The sequence below is a fragment of the Melanostigma gelatinosum genome, assembly GCF_949748355.1.
Source record: "Melanostigma gelatinosum genome assembly, chromosome: 11".
Classification (NCBI taxonomy): domain Eukaryota; kingdom Metazoa; phylum Chordata; class Actinopteri; order Perciformes; family Zoarcidae; genus Melanostigma; species Melanostigma gelatinosum.
This window is the reverse complement of record NC_136644.1, coordinates 21702765-21730029: the sequence shown is the minus strand read 5'-3', so window position 1 is coordinate 21730029 and position 27265 is coordinate 21702765. Positions and strand designations below refer to the sequence as shown.

Below are 27265 nucleotides of genomic sequence, written 5' to 3'. Positions count from 1 at the left end.
AGTTTTTATTTTTAAACATGCAAAGAGTTTTGACCAATAGCATATCAGCAGGGCTGTAACCAGGTGATAAACCAAAAGCCCAACCCCAAAGACTCTCTACTCTTTTTCACAGATTATATATTCAGTTAACTGTTGAATTACCTCTACATGAACATTTAAATACTGTTCAAAGACACAAGGAACAATTCACGATATATAATGTCTAAAAATGCTGGCTACAAGGACAACATAGCTAGAAGGATCAGTGTTGGTTTTGGTCTATAGGGGATTCCCAAAGTGGGGTGCGCGAGCTGCTTCTAGGGGGTGCGCGAGAGGAAAAATGTAATGGTGGTCTAATGGTGTAATAATTAATATTAAATATAATTTTATTAAATATTAAAAACAAGTCCGGTCAACGAGAGAGTCAATCCTCTACAGACAGTCTTCTGAATAAACTTCTACAGAGAAATACAACTCTACAACCAACCAGTCATCTACAGACTAGCAAAGTCTTCGACACAGCTCAAGTCTGCAACAGACAACAGCCTTCTCCGCACATCTACAGCCTGCTAAAGAGACCATGGATAGAACAACCAACCCGAGATACGGGCCTAGACCCGCTCTGCTGCCCACGCCGAGAGTCGACCCGAGATACTGGCCGAGACTATATTTGTTATTATTAATCTACATTTCTGTCAAGAACCTTTTCACTTGAATAAATAAAAAGTCATATAATCATCTGAGTTTTTAACCAAAGACATTTTATTGGGTTTGATTGGACAGTTAATGACAGCTTGGTTGAGTAGATAAAACCAGATCTGTGTTTAGAGAGTACTGACTAAAAGGTATGACACACACACACACAGTACTCTCTTTGTTTCTGTATCAAAGCTCGTCTTTAGTTTTGTTGGCATTTTTTGCCTCTTCAGCTTTTGCAGCCTCGATGTACTCCCTCCTGTCTTCATCCTCCTGGAGACACCAAAGAAAGACATTTATTTTTAACATAGAGATAAAAAAAAAGGCAGCTCAACACACACACAAACTTAAAAACACTGCAGTGATGTTGTTGTTTGTGGGGCTGTAATTCACCTTAACTCTGTATTTTTTGGCTTTCTCCATCTCTTTATCAGCAAACTTCACCAGGTCCTTCACCTTCTTCTTACCAGTATAAACCACCACCTGACAGAAACACAGATATCACATACTGCACATTATATGTCAAGTCCACAGAGGGTAACACACATAATCCTTCATTTTCAGCAGTCATTCGACAATAATAATTAGGTTATTTTATGCATAAGACTCATGGGATATATTACAAAACAAACAAAGGAATCATTGATATGCTCCTTACTCTTTCGGCATATAGAGCAGGGAAGAGGCAGAGTGATGGGTATCTGCCCTGCATTGACATGTGGATGTCATTGGCTGAGGCATCGATTCGAGCGACGACCACGTCCTCTCGCTCCTTCATGGCCTCGGCCAACTCCTCCCACAGTGGCAACAGAGCACGGGACTCCGCACTGTAGGGAAGATCTGAAATACACAGTCAGCAGTAAGACATTTATACCTATAACCGACACAAGATGCAACATAGAAAGTGGGAAGCTAAGAAAGCACAAAGAAAACAACACAAGTTTATGATCTCAGTTGCTAGTTTCAAGTCTGCTTCAATACAGCAGGCAAGTGATAAAAAGTAGTGAGCAAGGAAGCATGCATTTGTTGATTTGAAGGTCTAATAACATCTATGTGCCAATTTAGTTGTTGTATATTTAAACCTGCATTCATTCATTTTTTTAAGCCACTTGGGGACAACAAAACAAGCTGAAATCACAATATTCAGTGTTGATGACAGCAAATCAAAACAGTAAAGTGTCTGGAAAATCTAAATAATGAGCTGAAAGATGCTAAAATGCTCTCAGGAGTTAAGGGGAATTTAGATTACTGTAACTTTAAAGCTGGAGTGAGGAACTGTAGTCTCCCCCTCTGGCAGTGAGAGTAATTACACAAAGCTGTGGATGCGTGCTTATGACGAATGCTTGCAGGTGAGCTCGCCATGTGATTCGTGTTTGTCCCCGCCATTGATAGTTTTTTGTTTTTTTAATACTTTAATCCTTAATCCAAATGCCGAGTTTCTTTTGATAATATGTAGCACCTATAGACACTTTTCTTGAACACTTTTGGGGATTTTCCACCTCAGCTTCCACTTTACTTTAGCTTCCACCATACTTCTAGCTGCTGATCCATTGCTATTGTCTCTTCCCCCTTCCTGCCCTCTTTACTAGCTCTGGCTGAGGTAAAACCCAATATTCAGTGCTCCATTGCGGGAAAGTCGCCACAGACACCAGACAGCACATCTCTGGTATTCTGTGAAATACAGAGAGAGGTGATCGACCTGATCAGCCTTGTGTGAACTTGTTTGGCAAGGGATTGAATGTTTATATGTAAAAGTCCCGCAGTCCAGCTTTAAATGACTATTAAAACAATGCTTACATAAACGTTACACGTTGAAACCAAATTTAGCCCAGAATGAACCTATATCTAAGTGTCTATTCACCTGCAAATTCCCAAACATCAAATCTAACTGGGTTTGAAATGAAAAGTGCATGTACATACAGAAGAGGACAAAAACAGTCTTGTCGGGGTTGAAGCCGACTTTCTCCAGAGTCATCCCCACCAGCTCCTTCACCGGCTGTTTGTCCCATCCTTCAGGTATCGGCTCACTCTGCATCTTCGGCTGTTACATTAACACAAACACGTTATTCATATCAGGCTGTTTCAAGCTGTTTCTCCAGTTCCTGTTATATGTATCGCACACTGAATGAGAGTGAGCGTCACCTTAGCCTTGCCCTGCAGGTAGGACTGGCAGAATGTTTGTATGGTCTGTACATCCAGAGTGTCAGAGGGCAGGTGATAGGTCACATGGTCCGTCAAGTTGACCAGTCGGATCAGAGGAGCCTCGAAGTCCCGAACCTGGAAGTACTCCATCAGCCTGCCGTTGCGAGGCTCATCCACGTTCACCCACACAAACAAAATCTGAATACGCATACACATGCAAAGGTGAAGTACTCCATCGGCTTATTGCAATATTAAATAATATGTGTTTCAGTGCTGCTGTTTGAAATAATTTCTTTGGTTTCTACCTTCAACCTGAAGGCTTCTGCAGCAGCATTAAAGGCAGAGTGGATCTCTTTAAAGGCAGCAGAGCTTTTGTTGACAAACAACAGGCCGTGGTTTAACACAGGGGATGCTAATATCTGAGTGGTTGTCTGCAAGAGAGAGAGAATAACATAAATACATCTCCATTAACAAGAGAATGTCATTTCAGCAAACACAAACTGTCGAATTCAATATCAGCTGCGTCGGGACACGGTGTCTTGCCCTGGGGAATTCAACCTGTTTCTAACATTTGGTAGCTTTACTTGTATGTTGCCAGAGTGGTTCTTCACAGTAAGATGAATGAAGACATGGCCACAATATGTTATTTATGTCTACACCATTGTTCTACAGCAGTTTACATCTGGTTAGTTACACTGCTTGGATTCATGTTTAGTTTACAGTGGATTGCATTGGGGGAAAACAAATCAAAGTTTTAAAACATAAAAAAGGTCTACAGAGACCTCTCTAAGTTTCTTTAAGTGTGATCTAAACACACAATTGTGCTGAAGTTTTAGTTTACAATGATCCATCACAATTACATCCATCCTTCAGTCCAACAGAGCCTTTGATTGTGAAAACAAAGATGTCGTACTACATTACACTATATATGTAATAGAAATATTTTTACTAAAAAATCTGCAAAATCAAGTGAAATGTTTGGCCTTAAAAAAAGAGGTATTGGATCTTCACACGAACTAACAAAGACAACAATTCTTTAATGTATTAAAAAGGTGAAGTAACCGATTTAATTAGAGTTTGAATGCAAAAAACCCCACAGAACATTTCCAGATTTGGAAGTAGAGCAGTTATACAGTATGTGTGTGAAAATGTACCATGAATCTAATACTCTACCTCTCCCGTGTACTCAGTGACTGGGTCCATCTGGTAGACGGTGATAAAAATGATCAGCATCTCTTTAGATGTCTCAGGCGTCATTTTGTAAGCCCGGATGAGCTTAGACTGCAGCAGACACACACACACACACACACACACACATGGGTATGAAAGCAATGGATGAATTCATATATTCTACTAGCGTGATGTGATGGTTCAATTATTTAAATACAATCCCTTGCATCCAAAATGCAAAGGATTGAGTCAGCACTAAGAAAACACAGAGACAGACAAATACAGCCATCTGTCGGAGGCTTATGTTGCATTTAAAATACCTTTTTCAACATTAGTACAACGTCATGTGTGAGACCATATTTGGCGATAAGTTCATCGTTCTGTGTCACAGCAAAGTTAACATCAGGAAGGTCGACGGCTGCATTGTAAAACACCTGGACGTACTCGTGATTCAGCTCCTACACACACACACACACACACACACACACACACACGTAAAAGCAAATGCAAATTGTTATTCAGACAATTGATTGACACAAGTGAGAAGCTGGAAAATTAAACAGATGGTTTCACCTTAAAGAAGCCAACCACCGTCAGCTCCTCTGAGGCCTCTGATTGGCTAAGATCAGTGATGAGGTCAGCGGAAGACCCCGCTCTCCTTTTCAACCAGGTTAAGATGGACGCCGAGCTCTGAGGAACTTCATCACAATCCAGGAAAACAAATCATTTTCATCCTTGATATTGAAGAAATCATTGATTGACATTTTGGAAAATCTGCATATTTGCTTTCTTGCCGAGAGTTGGACGACAATAATTATTTCCCTGTCGTGTCCGTGTGTTAACTATTGAGCTAGATCCAACATTAGCTTAGCTTAGCATAAATACTGGAAACAGGGGGAAACAGCTAGCATGGCTCTCTCCAAAGAAGCTCACTGGTTTACATGTTTTATCTCATTTGTTTAATCTGCACACAAACAGAAATGTGAAAACAACTAATTTGACATGCTGTTACTATTTCTTTGCAACCTGTAGCCAGGTGCTGCGACTTCCTGGAGAGTCTCTGTTGGTTCCCTGGAAACCTCACCTGACAAGACTCTAGGATTAAACGAACGAGAAAGAAAATGTTAATTGTCGAGAGAGTCGGGCTAGATGTTTCCCGCTTGCCTTTATGCTAAGCTAAGCTAATCCACTCCCAGTTCTGGTCGACTTACTACTCAGACATGAAAGAGGTTTCAGTTTTCTCCTCTGACTCTTAGCAAGTGTCAATGGCGGCGGGAGGGAGGGGCTAGCAGGGCCTTAAGCCCCCCCCCCTTCTAGAGTGCTATATCTTTTGAGTATTTAGACATACCAGGACAAGTCACAGGGTTGTGTTTATCTCCAGAAATGTACAGCCTGATCGTGGCGAGGCCTGTCACATTGAGTTCTTTCGCCAGGTCTTTCTCTTTTGCCACATCAACCACGGCCAGTCTGACCTCTGACCCCTGAAGCTCTGCAGCAGCGCCTTCGAACGCGGCTGTGATACGATGGCCTTCTCCAGACAGAGGAGCATCTACACACACACAGTACATACGTTCGTTCCAGGACTGCTTTACTTGTACATACTGAGCTTTCTACGTCACATTATTTTGATAACTTTAGTTGCTTTCCAGATTCAAATATATAATATTTGAATAATGCAAACTAAACACACAAGCAAAATTCACAAGCTACCCAGCAGTATATACAGTTATATGTTGATAATTTACCACCTCCACCCGCTGCAACAATAAAGTGATGAACAAATAATTGCATCACTATAATCCAGTGAAATAATATATCTATATATAAATATCATTCTGAAATGGGCCATTTTGCAAAATGAGTAGTTTTAATTTTGGTACTTTAAGTATATTTGAATGTTAATACTTTTAAAATTTGAAATGTATGATTTTTACTTTTACTTAAATTAGATTTCGGAGTACTTCTTTTACATCTGATGGTAAAAAGAATAAGTAAATAAGGACATGGTGAATTTGCTGCAATCCATAAGACACTTTCAAACCATTAGGTAGCTCTCATGGTGTCATTGCTCACAGTCAATATATCAACGTGTAGGCCAAGAGCAAGCTGTGTGTGTGTCTCTGTGTGAAACTTACAGAAGTGCACCAGCAGCTGCTTATATTTTCTCAGTGCCCTGTTGAAATTCCCTTTCTTCAGCTGTAAGACGTCATCCTCCTCGGGGGATGATTTGTCTGCGCGTCGCTCGGGTTGTTTGTCAGCGGCGGCAAACACACAGAGACAGAAGGCCGTCACCCCCAGCAGCAACAGCGTCTTCATGACTGCTCACCTACGGACTGACAAACTGGACACTCGAGCAACCTTGACACAAAGGTATGATGGGAGTGGTGAAATGAAGGGCTGATATGTGTGTGTAGGTGTGTGTGTGTGTGTGTGTTTGTGTGTGTGTATCAGTGCTGAGCTGGTAGTTGTGAATGCTTTTGTTATCAGCCGACTAGACCCACCAGTCTGTAGCTGATTAACTTCCCTATCTGAGCCCTGCTGTATCTCTGCTATTGGCTGCCCTTCATATCAAGTATATCACTAATATCTAGATACCCTTTGCCTAACACTGTCAGCCTCAGCAAGGTCAAAATGGAAGCATGCACTCACCAAACACACATGCACAAGCATATGAAAAACTCCACAGACGTTACGAGAATAAAACACCTCGACAGCGTCATCAAAGTAACCAAGACCATATTTATTTCCCTATCAACATGATAGAATGATAAATAATAATATGACAACATTTTGATTTAAAAAAAAAAGAAAAATAATCAAACTTGGCCGGGATACTGAGTGTCACACATTACTACAACGACGACAGGGAAAGCAGGCGCTTTAATCAGTCATTGCGTTGGAGTGCATAGACTCAGCAGCACAGGCGCCACACACATCCTTCAAATCACGTCAGGTCGATTTCACAGCATATATGACGGGTTGCACTCCAGCGAATATCAATCAAACTGCATTTTGTGTTCATTCATTTTAAGAATGGCCTGTATGATATCAAGTCTATATCATTAAAGGAATAGTTCACCAGTTGAGTAAATATGCTAATTTGCTTTCTTGCAGGGGTATAGATGAGAAGATTGATACCATACTCTCATATACTGTAGTATCTGTCTGCTAGATATGGAGCTACAGCTAGGAGACGGTTAGCTTAGCATAAAGACTGGAAACCGAGGGAAACAGCTAGCTTGGCTCTGTCCAGAGCATCTCTAATGCTCATTAATTAATACATTATATCACAGACAAACACTTTGTGCATCTCTGGTGTCAACAAACCTCAGAAATAACACAGAGTAAATCTATGACATGAAATTAAATTGGAAAAAAAGAGGTTAGACGATATAAAATAATCAACCTGGAGCTGTGCATACGGTCAGTGATGTACCAAAGTATGCATCGCAGCAATACAAACAATATTACGAGATACCTTTCAGGCACAGTGTACACAACTGAAGAGTTTTGTGTTTCTCAACTCATCATCAATTTAAATTATAAAGCAATATGAGTAAACCTTACTGATGTAAACATTTTTTACAGCAATCAAAAACGTTGTTTAGTTATTGTCTTGTGTACCTCTCTGTATTAAAAGTTCTGTCAATCAATCTCAGTTGTTAGGTTCCAATTCTGTGTTAATATTTGACAGATTGTACCTTAAAGGCCCTGCACACCCACACAGGTGAGTTCACGCCCTCTGGTTGATTAGACCTGCTAAAGCTGGGCAGAGCTGGAACTACATCAGGTCCACTGGCACGTACGAATGAAGTCTTATTTTAACAGTGTTTTAAGTCAATCACCTGTGTGGGTTTGTCTTAGATGTGCAGGGCCGTTAAAATTATAAACATGCAGAAAATTAAATTGGAGCATGTTCAGCCAATGGGTTTTCCAAAAGGCTTTGTTTGCGTCACCAAAGACAATCATGTCTGCTGTTGAATTGATTGAATTGATTCCTTCTTCAACATTAAAGTAAACATGAATGTAAGCTTCATATACATTTGGAAAAAGACAAAGATTTTGTTCTTTTAGTATAAATATTCTATAGAAAATACAATTGTCCAAAAAAAGCATAAACACAACGATGACTTAAATCCCTGGGCTGGACATCATCATGTTCATCATAAATGTCCTCTGTGTTGTAATGATGTGAAGCATCCTGCACGCTGGTGCCGTGTGCACATGCAAGGATGGATTCAGTATTCTTTTCCTCTTTGTTTATTTAACTATAAACCCCCACAATTCATTCTTACAGAGGGTCAAAAGTGACAAAAGCCTACCTTCCTCCTATGTTTTAGAAATGTGTGTGTGTGTGTGTGCTGTGCCTTAAAATGTCTCATACATCTAAAAGAAAGATCATATTAAAATTGAAGATTAAATATTGTTGGTATTATAGCATCACCCCCTGTAGGTTAAAAGATGGAAATTGTTTCCTTCATAGTGAAAAGCAGCAGCGGAGTTTGAATTCCCGCAGTTTTACAGTCAGAAAATCTCCGAAAAACTTCTCAAACCGCAGAAGTTACTCCTCTGTCCTATATCAATATATTTAGTGTGTACTGTATACATTAGATCACACACTTGTCATCACCTAAATACATTCTTGCTTCCCCGTGTAGATGGGCAGTGAGCTGCTTCCATTCCTAGCTTATGACAACATGTTATTTCTCCCTGTTGTGACAGAAATATGAGTGGTATTGGGACAAGAGGAGCCATATTAATCCTGCCTCGTGTCACCTTATGTGTGTGTGCAGTTGGTTGTTACACTGTGGGCAGGAATGATGTGCATCTTGTAGACCTTTCATCATCAACGGTATCAGACAGCAACCACAGATCAACCTGAAACAAACACAAACAAGACGTTAAAGCTGGTTTGGCTCTGTGATGTTAAACACTCATGTGTGTCTTTGTCTCACCCCATCATTGCGAGAAGCACGCATGTGCACCAGGCGGCACTCCCAGGCTGGTATGTGACTTTAGTGGTGACAACTCTGTGGCAGTGTGGGCAGCGTACCACAGCAGGGACGTCTCCCAGATGTGTCACGGAGACGGGAACAGGCGGCGGCTGCGTCGTCACTACTGCTGGCTGAGTTTGTCGGCTGCGGGCCGACGGTGCTCCACCAACTGGTATTCAGAAGGGACAGGACGGACAGAGGAGGATATCAGGGACAATGACATGAAATATTATTGTCGTCCACCCAGTCGGTTTGTGTCATTAAGATTGATAGTAAAGATTTAGCTTTAATACTTTGTGTCAGTGGATGGATTATGGTTCCATAGCTTCGTGACGTCTCAACAGTTGGCACAGTCAGTACAGGAAAAGGATCAGGCTGGATTCTGACTGGGAAAAAAGAAACATGTCCACATTCAATTTGTAAAAGCATCTTTTTCCCCTCACTCCAGATTAAGCTAAACTGTATGAAAACAACCAGACACAAACACAGTCTCTTCCCACAGGCCTCACTCTGATGAACAGCTATTCAGTCATAAAATGCCAATAACCCTCCAGCACCAAAATATCTACTGCTGCCGTCAGACATCATATCTTTACACTTTGTTTATATATGTTTATCTAATCTGTCACTGTCAAAATAAATCCTACACGCAAATAATATTTACAGTATATTGTCTTCTTTAAATGTACATACGATACATTATCATACAGATCATGTAATTCTATTCAGTACTTATTTCTTTGCACATTTTGTGCAAATTTGTATCATTTGGCTTGTATGTAGATGTTTTATTTCTTATTTTATTGCTGTTCAATGGTGTTTTTGAAATATATTTTTACAATATTCATCTATTTAAATAAAACTTTTTACGCAGCTTTATCAAAACAACCTCCAGAGCGTACGAATCTTAAAACTCCAACGTTCCAGGGGTAAACGGCCCAGGGAGGGCCGGGGAATATGAATATGTGTGATGTGTGGGATATCTGTGATGGCTCATTTTAATTGCACAGCAGAGCTGTTGTCATGAATCTGCATTTATGTTGATTTTGTCAGAAGACGTCTTCCTGGACCATGAAATAATGATTTAGTTAGGTGGGCTGTCTCCCCCACTGCTCACCAGATGTTTGCTGCCAACTGAAAAGAGGGCAAAGAAGAAGAGATTTAGTCGTTTCGTGTTGTTCTGGCGTGTCTCTATGGACTGACATTGCTACAAAATGTGGACGCAAAAGATTTCCACACGAAAAAGACGTTTTAAAATTGGGACGGATGGCCTGGTTACTTTGCTCAGTCTCAGCTCCTTAGAGCTCCTTTCTGCCCCCTTCTGCTCTCTGCAATCATCTTTCATGCTTTTTCATTTTGAGATTCATCCATCCTGCATACTGTTTGAAGAAAGATCAGTTTTCGGGTGAGAGAAATACAAATTCTGTGTGGACAGAGGGCCGAGACGTAGAAACAAACAATGCATTTTCAAATTTAGCCGGCTTGGTGTGGATGAAATAAATGGGGAAAGAGAGATTGGATCTTACCTGCTTCTCTATAGGTGGGAGGAGGTGTTGGGGGTGAGTGCAGGGAGGCGTGGTAGTAGGAAGGAGGGAGGATGTTGAATGGTGCTGTGCCCAGAGCAGGAGGGTGTAGACTGACCTCCTCATATGAAGGGGGTTCCATCAGAAGATCATCCAGTCAAACAGGAAGCTAGTGTAGAGAGGAGAGGCGGATCATTTACATGTGGTAAACCTGATGGTGTTTACTTCAGTAAAAACCTGTATTTACATGTTATTTACCTGCAATTTGTCTTCATGAGGATGTTATTTTACTTTTTCAACATCATGCACAATATTACTTTTCTATTTTACTTTCTATTCGCCAATGGTGTCAGTATTACTTCTTATACACGTTTTATTTTTACTCTTGTTTTGAATCTTTTGTTGTTGTAATTTACTGTTTCTATTCAATTTTTTACTTTCACATATATGTTTATATTTATATTCTATTGTTTTTTTGTTCTTCTTCTGTTGAAATCTTTGACCAAACTCTGGCACAATCATTTCCTCTACCATAAATAAAGTTCCATCTTGTCCTATCATTTTGGAAGTGTCAATTCTTCTTCTAGTTTGCAGGATCTTAAAAACTACAAGAGATTAAGCATTAAAGTACATTCTTAACCTTTGAAGTAGTATTTGTAAATTCCCGTGTCGTCAACTGGATCTAGAGCCGCAACCAAAAACGAATCGCTTGTTGTTTGACTCAATAAATGGAACTCACTGTCCGTTTTCAGACACAAACAGGCTTCATTGGCCGATGTTATTCGCTCAGTTGTCAAAGAGATTGAATTGAGACCGGAAACAACAAGCTGTCTGTGAACAATGAAGCACCGCTGGTCACAGCATCCACTATCGGGAGTCAAAGTCATAAAGGAGTCAGTGGACGACCGGAGTAAGATCATGTCCATTCACCAGACACTGAACAGGGCCTTTGAAAAGGAGTTTAAAGGCTTGGAAGTTAAGATCATTTTGTCAAACAACAAGCCATTTGTTTTTTTGGTGGTGTAGATCCAGATCCAGAATTATTCTAAGGATTTCATTACATTGTGTCTCTGAACATTTTACTGCTTTCTAAGGAAGTGTTGCACTCAGTTAACTGAAAACTATCACGTGTCACATCATGTAGATCCGGACTCCAGTAGCAGATTTTCTATTTCAGTGCTCCACCAAGTGGTGGTCTCAGTGTGTTCACCGGTCTGAACTGGTGAGGTTTAACGTGACAGCGTCAAAACAACACAGCACACACTGCGGCATTTTTGTTGAGTCAGTACAAAGCCAAAGTAGACATCGTGTTAATGTTGTCTCAATTACTGAAATAAATATTGGCAATGTCATCTCCTCGTCTGGTGCCAATACTGTATAGACGAAGTCACGTTTTAAATTCAGGAACACTTTATATATACACAAATAGAAATGTTGTAAAGTAGATTCAGAGAGAATATATGTTTTATTCTCAGTAGATTTTCATTAGTTTGCAGTAGTGGAACTTACTCAAGTAAACATAGTGTTATTTGTTACAAGTAGAAGTCCCGCATTCAAAATCTTACTTCAGTAAAAGTACATAGGTACTCATAGGCATCAACATCTACTTTAAGTACCAGAGTACGAATGATGCAGAATGGACCATTTCAAAATAATACTTATTATTTCACTGGACTATTCTGCTGGGTAGCTTAATCCATAATAATACATCATCAATTGTTTGTTGACTCTACAAAGAAGCATAGAATGGAAATACTCAAGTACCTCAATATTGTACTTACTGTAGTTACATTCCACCAGTACATTAAGTATTACTCCGTATTATTGTACGTCATACTATGATCTTAACACAAACCAAAAGCTCAGTAAAACACTCAATAGTTCAAAGAACTCAATATTACCATCGTATGAACACAGTTAATGCTGAGTCATGTGATTCCACATCGCTGCTTATCCAAAATATGCTTTAATGCCAGTCTCCTAAAAACAACAGTATCAGTATGAAACTCATGTCAAACCAACAGTATCAGCCGTCAAACACACCTGCTGAATGCAGCCAAGTACATTTCGCTCACATGAGACTTTCTTTACTTTTGCAAACAGAGCCAAAGCCGTGATCTGATCCAAACACGAGCAGACCTGCCTCTGTCATAAACAAACCGCCGGTTGGCGGTCGTACGTGTCCGCCGACGCAAATGAAACAGTGTGATGTGTGAGATGTATCAGAGCAGTGGTCTTACCTTGGATATATGAGGTCGCTCGGCTGATTCATGTCCCATGTTGGCGACAGCAAAGCCTGTTGAACCTGTTCTCCTCTGGAATTAGAAACATTTGACTTCCCTGAAAACCAAACCCTCTTTACCTGTTTCCCTTGTACAAACTCGCCTTTCCCTTGTACAAACTCACTTTATTTACAGTACAGCAATCACCAAGACGTGATATAATAATACATGCTTAGAATATTATAAATGGTTTACCAATAAATAAAATGGAATCAAAACTGTGGATGTAAAGGTATTGACGGGATATCTATGCAGTAATTGTTTGAAAAGCTACAGGTGAAAATAAAGAAATAACTTAACAGCGCTGTAGAAAACTTGAGTATAAACCAATGATTATCTGTCTTTGCATTTATAGCTGCTACATAGTAATCACCAAATATTCACAGTATCTTGGATCAAAAAAGGTATAATGGGAGTTATTTAACCTATGAATTGGTGTGCTAAGGACTTCTTTTTTTTTTTACATGGTGAAAGTATAAAACGACATCAAAACTTCCAGCTCTTTACTTTAACCCCCCTTATTTAGTACGATGTAGCTCTATATATTTGAATACTTGAATACTATACTTGCTTTCTGACTTTCTGTCTGTGTGATTTTTTCTGTCTGTCTCTCTGACTCTGTCTGTCTTAATGACTTACGGTCTGCCTGACTTTCTGTGTGACTGTCTCTCTGATGCTGTCTGTCTATGAGTCTTACTGACTTTCTGACTGACTTGTTTTCTCACTCCGTCTGTCTGGATGTCTGACTCTTTGTCTGACTGACTTTCTTCTGATTCTGTCTTTCTGACTGACTCTTTGTCTGACACGATACCTTTAATACACATGACTACTAACTTTGCTTCTTCCCCAGAGTCTCTGTGCTTTCTCGCCTCGCAGGTTTCCGTGGATCCTGGTTATACCTGGAGCTTGACAGTGGATCTGTTGATGAAGGCCGTGTGATACGGTCGAAGACAAGAAAGGAGACCATGACCCAAAATCTTCAAAATTAAATATATAAAGATTTATAAAACTCAACTCATTGTGAATTGCAATTTCATCATTGTTATTTTCACAACAACAGAGTTTTCTAGGAGTTCACTTCATACCAAAATAAAACATTTTAAAAGTTTTTATGAAGAGGCTGATGTAACCGCTCTCTCACCCTTCAGGTCACATTTAATTCATCTTTTTTTTCTTTGTCATATCATATAAAACGTGAAAGCTAAAACATTCACATTTAACAAAACCGTCGTTCCCTTGTTTCCATTTGATCAAATAGCATTGTGGGCCTGTTAGCATGCTGATGTTAGCGTTGAGCTAAAGGCCTCACAGAGCTGTGGACTCTTACAGTCCGGTTAGACTGCATCTTGGTACTCACACTCGGTAGTAATGTACTTGTTGCTAATTACCATGAATACATTAAATACATACATACATACATACATACATTAAAACTCTGTCATTTGTTTGTCTCGTCTTAATCTATGTTCGACAAGATGTTCTCAGAAAATGCAAAAATGCGACGTTTTGCCGACGTCACTTGGGAATGAGAGACACAACAGTGTTTATATCTTTCAATCGACTTCCTCCTGAACAAAGTCACTCGATTGATTTTGAAGATCTTTGCTTCTTTTTTGTGTTCCACTCCCCTTCCATTTGTTATCATCACCTTTTTAACATCATCCTTATCAGCATATTTTCCCCTCTTATTTGTTTTTCCACTGTTGACTTTCATGGCACATGTAGATTCACGATTCATTTATCACAAAACTATCTTGTTTGTTAAACGTACTTGTGTTTTTCATCACTGTGAAAAGTCAGAAAGAGTCCCAGTCAAACTCAACAATGTCTTGATTTTTATTCATGGCATTTAGAAAAATTTAATGTAATATTTACATACAGTGATGAGTGTGCTGTAGAAAATCATGTCAAGTATCGAGACAAACCTAAACAGAGTTTGAAAGCCATTCAAAATAGTAACGAGTAGCTACATATTGATGTTTTTAACCTAAATTAATTTTATTCAGAAAAATTGTAAGATACTGATTGGTCGAAAAAACCAAAGTGACATCACAGCTCATCCTTGGATGTTGTGTTAGTCGGTACCTCTGCAGACTCAGCAACCTCCTGAAACAGAGAAGAAGAAGTAAATACAATGAGAGACTGGTGAGTGGATTATAATAAAAAGAGAAATATATAAGGTAGCAGTAAAAATACAGACCTCATCATCACCACCACCTTCCTTGTCAAACTCATCTTCCTCATTGCTTTCAGTCGGCAACACTCCATCCTCCAGGAACTTAGAGAAGGTCTCCAGATCCCTCTTTCCAGTGTAGTCGACCACCTAACAGAGAGAAGAAGAAGAAATGATGGAGGGCAGGTTGGGAAATAATCAAAAGCTCTTTGAGTCTGTATGCAGCGCTTGTGCTCTGAACATGTGTGTAAGTTTGAACGTGTATGCTACCTCTTTGCCATCAGCTGGGAAGTATTTGAGAGTTGGGAATCCCGAAAAGGTTAACGACTCCACCTCGTTGGCAGTGGCATCCATCTTGGCTATGATGATGTCATCTCTGTCGGAGTACTTTTCGCCCAGCTGTTCCCAGATGGGAGTCAGATCCTTACAGTGTCCACACCATGGAGCATCTACACACACACACACACACACAGCTGTTAGGAGATGACAATACACATCTGGTAACAGTTTTTATTCACGTGTTTCTTGTTTCAACACAAAAAACAAGTTTTCTGACTTATTCTCAGTATTAATATTTGTTCTCAGTATTTCCTATATGATACAAAGGCAGCACGAACTGTTGATTTCAGATGCAGCCAGCGTTTCTTAATTAGATGAGTGAGTGAACACAGTGAGCAGGAAATCTTTTCAACTCATTATTTAACTCAACAGCGAATGGTTTCATGGTCGAAAATGGAGAATTTAAAATTCACAATAATAAAAGAAGAGTTGATTTAGCTAATTTCCAGTTGAGTTTTTACAGTGCAGACTGACAGACAGACGAACTTACAGAACTCCACAAAGACGTTTTTGGTCGGGTCCAGCGCAACGGACTCAAAATTCTTTCCCACCAGGACTTTGACTGGTTCTTTATTCCAGTCCTCTGGGATCTCCTCAGACCGGTAGTAAGGCTGCACCACAATGACAACATCATTAGTTATTGGGTCGAATACTGCAGTGTGGCTGAATATCAAACTCATGTGTGCGTGTTGTTACCTTGGCACTGCCGCCAGCAACATCCTGGCACAACTGTCTCAGTGAATCTATGGAGAGATCGCCGGCAGCGATGCTGAACTTCTTCCCGGTTTCCATGTCGATGAGGCGCGCGGTGGGGACGTCTTTCTCGGACACGCCAAAGTAATTGAGCACATTCTCCAAAGCTGCTGCTACGTCAATCACAACGAACAGCATCTAAATACACACACACACACACACACACACACACACACAGCCATAAAGAGGAGACAAAAAAAACAATGACAAAAAGGTTAAATTGCGATTTATGTCGCTGACTTTCCTTCAAAGACACACTTCCCTAGCCACACACACAGTTACCTTGCCCTTGAACTCTTTGGCAATGGTCTTGGATTCGTCCACCAGGGCTGTCTGACTCTCCACAGCGGAGTTGATGAACAGCAGGCTGTGCAGATGGATGCCAGAGTTGAAGATCTGCTCTGCAGTCTGAAAACACACACATACTGTAGAATACAACTTCAAATATAATTTCCCATTTAATTTAAAATGTCAAACAATGTGTGCGTGTGTGTGTGTGTGTGTGTGTGTGTTACCTCCTGTCTGAATGAGATGATCAGCTCCAGGCTGTTTTGCTTGATGAAGGCGGTGAGATTTTCTGGGTTCAGCACTCCTTCTTCTGACAACGAAAAGTCCGCTCTGCCTTCGTCAAACTAAACACACAAACGTTGTTTTGCAAACAGTTGCTGATTTTTCTGCTTTTCTCTGTCATATCCCTCCTATGTAAGACAAACAAGTTGTTGTGCATAAACCGAAGCACGACAAAGGATGAAACACAAACTAATTTAATAAATAGCATATAAAATAATTCATTTCTATAGTAGTGCTGGCTATTTCCTGAAATTTCATTGACTAATTGAAATAATAACTGATGGATTCCTACATAATAATAATAAAACAGCAATCCAGTAGTGGCAGGCCTAATATTTTTCTTTACCTTCGTTTATGTGGCTAAATGTATCCCTAAACCTAACTTAAGCCATGTCAAGATTGTAAATCCTAAAGTTAGATTTTGTTTTTTTAAAGAAGTCACAATCAGCAAAATATCCTCATCTTTCCATCCTTGTGAGGACATTTACTCCTCAAAAAGGAACACACCGTTTGCACTAGATGGCAGCAAAGATAACATCGTCTCAGCTTCTTGTGTCTTGGTTCAGTCTTTCTATAAAACACTCGACTACGTGCATCTCAGTTAGTATCACAACATGTTCGTACCTTTTTGAAGAGCACCACCGAGTTGGCTTTAACTTCATACTTCTGGAAAACCTCTGGACTCGCTGACAGAGCAAACTCTGTATCATCATGATTGAGAGCAAGCTCCTTGAACACCTTGACCGCCTCACTTTCCAGGTTCTGATAAAGATACAAATGAAAATACAAATGTAAACATAAATATGTGATCATGTGATTTATTAGTAAGGATAGATAAAATAGATAAACGTACGTCAAAGAATCCTACAACAGTGATGTTGTGGGACTCGATGAACTGAGCTGCAGACTCAGCTGAGTCGAGCACCGGAGCACCGGGGCCTGCACGACGCTTCATCCACTGGATTATTCCCTCTTTTGACCTCTTACCTGGAAAACACACAAAAACAAATTAAAATCACGTCATAGTCATGTAACACACCAAGATGTAAGATAGAAATAAAAACAAAAAGGCACTGTGTAGCTGGAGCTAAAGACTGGAAACAGGTGGTAACCGCTAAACTCTGTCCACAGTTCAAAAGCACCTGTACAACTCACTGAATAAGACATTTTATCTTGTTTGTTTCCTTCTTGTGCAAACAGACGTGGTTTAGGGGGGTTTGGTGCTGCTGGACTATTTCTTTGCCCTTGTGCCTCACTTTAAATACGTTGCTCTGATGGACACAGATTTATTTGTCAAAAAAAGTCATTCATTGTCACATTTGTAACCCTTTAAATGCTTTGTTTATATACACAATGCCACGAAAAAGTTCTGTATACTAAATGATGGGGATTTTTCTTTCGATTGAAAGTCTGATATAAGAGAATATTTGACTGTGTTGTAATTGTGGTTTTAATGGGTTTTAATGGGGACATGTTGTCCTTAAGTCTGGGTGTCTGTATTTTGGCTACACAGTTTATTGTTGACAAAGCGGTTGCAACTTCCAAGTCGAAAAAAAAAATATATAAGCATAAACACAGCCAAAATGATCCAACAATTAAAATGTTCCTAGTGAGGCGCAATGGTTAAATGTTTAGTCCCCAATACCTGGGCCATGACAATTGCTCAAATGTACAGTTGATCGGTAAACTTTCCACTCAGCTAATGCTCTCCTGGGTAAAGCTGTTAACACACAAACATGGGAGTGGTCTCAATGTTGCCATCAGTGAAAATAAATAAGCAAATTTCCCCCCAAACAATCTTTAATTGGATATGAAAGGAAACATAAAATGCAACTAGATGAAATAAAATACAGTTGATTTGCTCATTAAAAAACGTATAGAAAACATTGATCCAATCAAATAACCTACGGTCATTGGTCATTGGTCATTGTGTGTGTGTGTGTGTGTGTGTGCGCGTGTGTGTTTACCAGTGTATTTGATGGGTTTCTTGCGGTCTCCGTTTATGAACAGTTCCAGAACAGGGAAGCCTTGGACGTCAAACTCCAGGGTCAGCTCAGGCTCCTCTGTGGCCTCCACTTTGGCCAAACGCATCGCCGATCCCTCTTCCTTCAGCATCCCAGCAGCCTCAGCGTAAATAGGCTCCAGCTTTTTACAGTGGCCACACCAGGGAGCATCTACAGACACACACAAATATGTAGTTGATCCGTTTATACAGCATGGAATAAATACTGAAAATCAATAATCAAAGCAGTAGACATGCAGCGACTCTGTTCTGTTGAGTTTTCTCTTTGGTGCTATCGCATGCAAATATACACATGTAAATAAGCTGCTGATAGCAACTGTGGCAGTTTGGCTCAGCCTCGTCATGTCAGCCTTTTCCTTGTCCAGTCCTCTCCACTGGCAGGGCTGAGCTCAACTGTGGGAGAGTTCAACCAAGTGAGCATCTGGACAGGAGAGGCCACGTGTTTGCACGTTCTTAAGATAACGCCTCGGTGCTCATGAGGGCCAGAACAGAGAAAATTACATTTATACTGTGATAAATACTCTAAACTCAAGCGCTTAGCTCTTCCTGAAGCTTTCAGTTGTAACCCATGTCCTTCTCCAGCATCATTTGTGTTCCCGAGGATAAACCTCCATGTGTATTTTAATCAAGTTTGCACCTTTTAACACAAAGCTGGTCAATGACGGTCCACTTCAGCCAAACATGTTTGTGCCAAAAAGCATCACAAGCATAATATAAATGTGACTACTTACAGAATTCAACCAGTAGATATTGATTCTCGCTGAGAGCTCTGTCAAAGTTGATGTTGTGGAGAACCATCACATTGTTCTCCTCCTCTATCTCTGTTGTTTTCTCTTTTTTTGTTGCCTCTTCGGTTCCCCCCTCCTCCTCCTCCTCCTCTCCTGGAGTCTCTTCTGTCGTCTCCTTCGATGAGTCTTCTTGTGTTTCTTCTTCTTTGGATTCGGTGTCGTCTGCCTGGGAGCAGGAGGCCCACAGCAGCAGGCCCAGCAGCGCTACGGTCAAAAGCGTGTGCGTCCTCATGTCTGCGTTTCCTCTACCTTGCTCTGGTGCCTCCTGTGTCACTGAAAGTTTGTACCTTTATGTGTCCAAGATGGATGTGTGTCAAAATTTCACTGGCCTTCCCTCTCACCCAATCAGATGGTGCGCCTGCAGGGGACTCGTTCCATTCTGAACCAATCAAATACTGCCCTGTCGATTGAGAATTGGGAAAACTGACTGAGCTCTTACTTTCTGGATTCAAGAACTCTTTCTCTCCTCCCACTTGATCTTTTTCTTGATTATCTTTCTTTATTGCATCTTTAGCTTTCAGACCCCGACACCTGCCAGACGTTAGCATGTACAGGTGTACACTCCTCTCCCTGGGCCTTATCAGACCCACGTTTAACTGAAAGCATTGAGAGCACATGTGGAGTTTTATCTCATTGTTAACCCAATGTAGTGGTGTCTGGTTGTGCAGAATGTGCTTAAGCTTTGAGATATCGAGCTCAACTGCCCCCACTTCCAAACAACGGAGGTCAAATTAATTATATTTGTGCTGCTCAATACAAAATGACTGTAAGAAATACTTGAAACAAGTTGATTTCAATCAAAAAACTTGGTGAAAACAGATTTTCTACTTATTCTAAAATGATACATCTGAAGGAGTATTTCGTTGTGTGCGCTGGTGGCCTAGGGGGTTAAAGGTCCTGACCATAGACTGTCCCCGGCTCGACAGTGAGAAAGGACCTGCTATTTATTCTCTAATTTAAGGCATAAAATGCCCTGAAATGGTTTTAAAAACAGCAATTAAGTATTGCACTTTGAGAGTTGGGGGAGTGATGAGATTTAAAGAGTAACCGGAGGCTGTAAACTGGGTTTCACTGCCCTCTCCGGTTGAGCCTGTTTCCCCTCTGACCACGCCCAGCTTTACTGGTTCTTCACAGAAACCTGTAACCACACCCGACTGTGAGGTCAGGATGTCCTGAAGTACACCTGTACGTCACAGCAGCACGGTGGGAAGTTAAAGCACTGAGGTCAGCAGAAATTAAAAAGAATAAGGCAATTTTCAATTCCTGAAATAATTTGATTTTGCGTCAACAGTGCTGTCTGTATGACTAAAAACAACGAGAGGTAAAAAAGAAAACATGTATTTTGTAATTTTGGGAAACTGATCCTTTAGAACAAACATCAGATGATAAGCTGCAGTGACAAGCTGCCAGAAGAAAAGTGAGCACAACACATATTGATTTGTTTCTGTTCTTTTTTTCCTTTTTTTATTAAAATGTTTACAAGTATCTATCAAAGTTGAAAAGGGTGTGAATGAAGCCGTTGTGTTTAATGCGGCATGTGTGTGTTCTCCGTCAGCGTGTGTGTGAGCTCTGGGTTGGGATCCCAGTATGCCAGCAAGTCACTGAAGTCCAGCTGAGTGTTTTCCAGTGCATGTGTGCTGTGATGCGGGATCGGGTTGCAGTGCGTGTGTGTGTTAGAGTCTGTGTGTGTGCTGTCCTGTCCAGCTGTGTCACCGTGTGTGTGCGCCACGTCAGGTGTGTTGCTGAAACTGACCAGAGAGCAGCAGGGGATCGGCTCAGTCCAGAAACTGAGCGGGAGAAGCCGCTTGATCATCGGTCGGCTGCGGCCCTGACTCTGACCCCTTTGGTTGAACAGTTCAGCTAAGGGCCCCAAACTGCTGCTGCCCTTCGCAACTCCAGCTCCTTGGTCGTCAGCACAAGTCACCGCGCTGTTTCCTTGCTCCTCTGGGCTTCCCGCTCTTGCAATTTTCAGCAGGTCATCATAGTAACGCAGACGCCCACTGGTCGTGGCGGAGACCGAGTCGCTGTAGATGTCACAAGCTTCTTGATCACCAGAGCAGCGGCCGAAATACCGCTGGACGTCACGGCTGATGAGATCCGCAAACCTCAGCAACTGCTTGGTCACATCCAAAGCGTAGTTGGCAGGATTTAGGAAAACCTCCAAGCATTCCTCCTCTTCCTCCTGAGCTTCAGATTCTTCATCCTCCTCCTCCTCCTCCTCATCTACCTCTCTTTCTTCCTCATCTTCCCTCATCTCCGGTGTTTCCTCCAGCATCTCCACATCTTTGTCTTCCTTGCATGGAGAGTGCTGAAAAATCAGGGGGAAGTAGGCTGGAGTCGGGGCCTGAATGAGGAAGTTTCTAATGACGCCTGCCGCCATGCTGGCTTCTCAACACTGAAGAGTCAACTACAGAAGAAAAAAAGAAAGTGAGAATAGTTTGTTGTTGACAAGATAATGAGTTAAAATTTGTTAAAAAAAGTCAAAGTTGTATTACCGTAGTTCAGGTAAATCTGTGTTGAAGTCCGAGGAAAGGTCTGTCCTGGGTCATTGATGGATCCACTTTTCTGTATGTGTGTTTGCATATGTAATACTGGACCGTCAGGCTCGCCACTGTATATATACCTCAGCACACGGCTGCAGACGTGTGTGTGTGTCCCTCGTAGGATGAGGTAGCTTCCAGAACAAATATTTGCATGCCGGATTGGCCAAACACACTTTGTTTACTTTATCACTGGGCAACCGGGGAGGGGGTCCAGGGCTAATGGATCCTCTGCTAGGAGATGATGGAGAGTCGTTGTACACACGCACACACACACACACACACACAAAGATCATTGCTTTTTTCCTTCCCTGTTATCAGGCTAGTTAAAGGATAAAAGAGCGTGAAATCAAATCATATGCTGTTTTGACTTCTAAAGGGGAACACTCTGAACCCACATCAGCAGACTGAGATGCGGTACAACCTGGTCGGACGTGGCTCTCCTCAAAACATGACGCACTATAATGTTCTTTAAGTGGGAAGCATAACGACAAAACATCAAACAAGGGTCAACCACGTCAACCTGCCAAAACTGCCAATCCTCGTCTTCAAAAAGAGGATTGTGTGCTCAGACACACCCGTGGCTATCGACTGACTTGGAAAAGCTTGAAAAGGCTGTTTGAAGACAGACTCAGTGAACAAAGTGCCCTCGAGCACAGATGAGCAGATTAAAACTTTGCATGGCAAGGCGGGTTGCATCATTTTACTGAAACCCATTTAGCAATAGTGAAGGGCAGAAAAAAAGGTATTTTTATAATTGTTGTTTTTGTTATTGTCAACCATTTTTGTTAATGATACCAAAACCATAAATGTGTTAGCCGCCCTCAGCACAAAATCCAATTAGTTCAGACTGAAAAATCTTAAAAACAGGTGACATATATTTCATTTTATCTTTAAAAAAGGCCAAACCATTTGCTCAAACAGGTTGTCACTGGAGTTTTAAGCAAGCACCAACACAGGTACACAGTGCATTTGTTGGGGACTACTTTCAGCTGTGGAATAATACACATTTGGCGCTCCAGTGAGTTTTCACAGAAGCAAGCCGGTGTGTGTGGGATCGACACAAAATAACAGTGCCTGTGTTTTTCATAATGATGGAACATGTCACTCAAACAGTGTGGCACTGCTGTGTTTTCAGTTTGAGTGTTTGGGCAACAATAGAGCGCTATGGCACAGAGGAATAAGTTATATCAGGCTCTCTCTCTCACACACACACACACACACACACACACACACACACACACACACACACACACACACACACACACACACACACACACACACACACACACACACACACACACACACACACACACACACACACACACACACACACACACACACACACACACAACGTAATAATAATACTTTTCTTTTGCTGACAATTCGAAAAATAAAGAATGTCACCTTTATCATTTCAGAGTCGTACAATATGACAACAGGATTTACCAAAAACAAGACACGGTTTTGCCTTAAAGTCATAGCTTGAAAGTTATGGAAAGACAAATAAAATCTTGACATTTCAGGATTATTATATTTCCAAATAAAAAAAAGAAACTGAAATTTCGTAGGGAACTTTCCTGTCAAGGACAATTTATTTATTACCAACTAGCGGGGAAGGTGTTAACATTTTCAATTTATTCTATTTTTTGTATACGTGTTGGGTGTATATTACAAGAAAAAATAGACAGTAAACTTCCCAATAATTAATAAATATTACCTTTTATTTTAACTAAGTATAGTGGATTCAGATTCAAACTTGAATTTGTGCTGTCAAGTATTTGTAAGTGCCATGTTGCTTTTGGGAGATGACATCATGCTGGTTGACTTTACTGTAGATAACACAGAATCAATTAAAGTGAGTGTGTTACTGTATGTACAACACGTGAGTGTATCCGTGTACTTTTATACAACGTGTCAATCATGAAAGCAATGATTTAATGACTTTATGTCTCACCGATTAAGTCCTGCACTATATCAGATTTCAGCAACCTTCACAGACATCTGTAACTCTGTAAATGTGTGCATGTGCTTCTGTTTATATGTGCATGTTGAGCATTAATGTGTGTGTGTGTGTGTGTTATCAGGACACCCTGACTCCCTTGGCCTGCCTGTCATCAGTATCCAGGCTTCTGTGTTGATTTTAGGACTAAAGATCAATAGCGGCAATATGTCAGCTCTCAAGAGCCTGACAATGAATTACACACGCTTTTAGGCACACGAGCACATGAACACACACGTGAACTCACACACACAAAATGAAATTCATCATATAAATAAGAGAAAAATCATTCCAGCTACAATAGTTCACGATGTATATTTCCTCAGACATGATGAGTAATGTATACTTGCAGAACTAATTCAGTGTGTGACATTATAATTGAATCTATTAAACTAACTTTTCATCTCGACCCTTTTTGGTTTTTGGAACTCACTTTTGCTTGGTCATTTTAGATCAAAAGTATGCATTAACTGTCCCCAGTTACAGCATAGTAAGGCTTGTGCAGCTGTAAAGCATCCCAGTGAATCAGAGGGATAGGCAAGATGTAGCTTATCCCTCTGCTGTTAAACAGGATAAATGTGCCCTGAACTTTGTACACCCAACTTACACCCCGATCAAACTCCCGATGTCACCGTGTGCGTAAATGTAGCGCTTCAATGGCTCGGAGTTCCTCGCAAAACCTAATTGACAACACAACAAATTAAATGTGCAGAAATGTCATTTTTCGAAGGCAGGGTTGCCGGGGCAGTACGCATTGGGGAAACCAGGACGGGATAATGGATTTAAAGAATAAATGGATGGCTATAACAGATATTGAGCAGACCCAATTTATGACCAAAGACATTTTTATTGACATTCATCCAACTGAACTTAAAAGTTACAGATAAAAAAACTTAAAAAAAAGCTGCAAAGTAAAACTGAAATTAAAAGTCCACATTGTCAAAGCGTACACAGTTCCCATTATCAGGCCTTTTAATAGCCGTTTTCAAGCTGTGCCAGAACCTGGGGATCTGGTCGTCAGCATCAGGCCACTCCAGGTACGTCCGAGAGTTCATGAGCCTCCGCAGCTTGCAGAACTTTTTGGGAATCGTCTCTTTAGCAATGGGCTCCAACAGAATCAGCACAACTGTGTCCTCGTTTTGGTCAAACACTCTGGAATGGGTGTAATCCAGCTCATACTTGCACCATTCACTGCTGACAAAATGCGGAGAAAGGACAAACAGAGTTCTGTGACTCTTCTCTATGGCGTCCATGATGTTGTCCAAGATCCAGCCTCCGGGAACAAAGTCTCTCTTGTGGAGGCAGAGCCGGAGAGGTGGCTCGGTCTGCTCCAGCTCCGGGACCAGATGTGCATCCACCCAACCAGAGTCCATTTCGCTGTAGGACACAAAGGCGTCATACTCCAGCTCTCCCTTTTTTTAACTTTGGCTTCCTCTTGGCCCTCAGCCAGTAGCAGGTCATCTTCAAATACCACACAACGCTGAATTTGTGACACAAACCTGCGACGAGCAGAAACACCACCAGGAAGCCCGAGCAGAGTAAAGAAAACGCTAAAGCCGTGTGGCACTCAAACACTGACAACCTGGCTTCCGCCACACGCTTTCCTCTCACGGCGTCAGGGGAGTCACAGACGTACGACTTGGAATCATCTCCAAAAGTGACTCGAGGACTCGTCATGAACGCTAGAAAGTCACATGAACAGATGTACTTGTTAGCGCCAGCCTCCAGACTCTTCAGATTGTTATAATGATTCAGAGTTTTGCTGCTGAACGTCTGCAAGTCGTTGTTTTGAATGGAGAGAAACGTGAGACGAGGGTATAAAACCCCGTCTGGCAACGTAACGATCTTGTTGCCAGAGATGTATAACTCTGTGAGAAAAGGTAGTTTGACGTTGAACACGGTCAAGCCATTGTCTGATAGGTCGAGGATTCTTAAAGTCACAGGCAAACAAGTGGTTACTTTTGGTAAATGTGTTGATGAAAGGTTTAGGAACTGGAGACTTGGCGGCCAGTAACAAGTCTCAGGCAAACTATGAAACGCATTTCCACTCATCTCGATGTTTTTCAGCCGACTTAGTTTGGTGAAGAGCTGGCTGTTGATCGACTGAAGGTGATTCCTGCTGACATTGATGGTTTGCAGAGGCCACAGACCACCATTGCCGTCGCACATCATTTCGCCGAAGGCCAGATCACTAAGCAAGTTGTCGCTGACGTCCATATACTCCAGATTTGAGAAATCAGTAGAGTACTTACAAGGCCAGAGGAAAAGCTTGCAGTTTAGCAGAGACACTCTTCGCACCATGCCCACCAGAGGCCCCAGGAAAAAGACTGGGAAGTTGTAAAACTCAGGGACAGCAACATTTTTGAAGACAATAGCCTCCAAACGATTTAAGCGTTGGTGATATGCAATGCTACGCAAATAAAGTAGGAGTTTAGTATCTACAAATGCCAACTTAGTCAAATTAGAGTCCGACATAATATGCAGAAATGCAAAGGTAGCCGAAACGGTCATATTGACATCTTTGAAAATAACACTTGTAGCTCCGCCGCGGTGGGCCATTTTCAATGGGAGGATTTGATCCTCTGTGAAAAACGTGTCAGTGAATGTCAGGGTTGTGTTTTGGTGTACGACATCGGACAGTATAGCTTCTACGAGCTTTGGATTTCTCCAAAATGGACCATTCAGACCAAGTGTGACACATTTGAGTGGCCCAATTTGTCTTAAACTTCCTTCTGCATAGTACTGGAGATTCTTTCCATCAAAAACAACCTCTTCAAGAACACTGAGGCCAGAGAAGTCACTTTTTCGGACAGATTGAAGGTCAGGGCCTCCAAAATGTAAGGTCCTTAATCTCTTCAGCGGCTGGAAAACGTTGCCTTGACCCAACATTTTATATTTGTTCCCCAAAAGATTCAAGCGATGAAGAGAAACAAGGTTTTCAAACCATCCAGCAGACAACGTTTCCAGTCTGTTAAAGGACAAGTCCAACTTCTCCAAATTAGTCAGCGGGACAAATGCTTCGTCGTGGATCTTTTGGATTCTGTTGTTATTCACGATCAAAGACTGCAGACGGGAAAACGCAACAAAGTCATTTTTCACTATCGTCTGCAGTCTGTTGAAGGAGAGATCGAGTTCAGTGAGGAGCGTTGAAGGAGCCTCGGGGACCGTAGTCAGGTTTTCTCCCGAGCAGTTACAGGATGTTTGCTCACAGCCGCGACACTGCGCTCTGGAGCGTGAGAAGCTTTGATGCATTAGCAGCAGGACGAACGAGAGAAATGTCAGGATTGTCAT

General features: G+C 41.3%; 5 protein-coding genes across 5 annotated transcripts; all 5 read right to left on the bottom strand.

Moving 5' to 3' along the window:
* Positions 1–864: 864 nt before the first annotated feature.
* LOC306784918 (protein disulfide-isomerase) lies at positions 865–6303 on the bottom strand (the record flags this gene model as incomplete). The annotated part of the gene is made up of 11 exons (XM_079279113.1): positions 865–948; positions 1069–1158; positions 1334–1515; positions 2596–2716; positions 2818–3015; positions 3123–3248; positions 3991–4098; positions 4308–4445; positions 4561–4685; positions 5336–5536; positions 6123–6303. The coding sequence occupies 11 exons, from the start codon at positions 6301–6303 to the stop codon at positions 865–867; spliced, it is 1554 nt and encodes a 517-aa protein (XP_079135239.1).
* Positions 6304–8759: 2456 nt separating this feature from the next.
* On the bottom strand, positions 8760–10646 carry LOC306785052 (lipopolysaccharide-induced tumor necrosis factor-alpha factor homolog; the record flags this gene model as incomplete). Its single annotated transcript, XM_079279277.1, has 4 exons — positions 8760–8865; positions 8943–9150; positions 9275–9367; positions 10508–10646. The coding sequence occupies 4 exons, from the start codon at positions 10644–10646 to the stop codon at positions 8760–8762; spliced, it is 546 nt and encodes a 181-aa protein (XP_079135403.1).
* A 4151-nt stretch (positions 10647–14797) lies between these two features.
* pdia2 (protein disulfide isomerase family A, member 2) lies at positions 14798–19664 on the bottom strand (the record flags this gene model as incomplete). Its single annotated transcript, XM_079279424.1, has 11 exons — positions 14798–14892; positions 14987–15109; positions 15230–15408; positions 15789–15909; positions 15995–16189; positions 16334–16459; positions 16567–16683; positions 17246–17383; positions 17475–17608; positions 18589–18795; positions 19376–19664. The coding sequence occupies 11 exons, from the start codon at positions 19662–19664 to the stop codon at positions 14836–14838; spliced, it is 1686 nt and encodes a 561-aa protein (XP_079135550.1). The 3' UTR covers positions 14798–14835.
* A 1293-nt stretch (positions 19665–20957) lies between these two features.
* On the bottom strand, positions 20958–21812 carry percc1 (proline and glutamate rich with coiled coil 1; the record flags this gene model as incomplete). The annotated part of the gene is made up of 1 exon (XM_079279567.1): positions 20958–21812. One exon carries the CDS (start codon positions 21810–21812, stop codon positions 20958–20960), a length of 855 nt encoding a protein of 284 aa, XP_079135693.1.
* A 3072-nt stretch (positions 21813–24884) lies between these two features.
* On the bottom strand, positions 24885–27265 carry LOC306785259 (toll-like receptor 2; the record flags this gene model as incomplete). The annotated part of the gene is given in 2 exon segments (XM_079279564.1): positions 24885–25392; positions 25394–27265. Coding segments are annotated over 2 exon segments (2367 nt in total). The 3' UTR covers positions 24885–24897.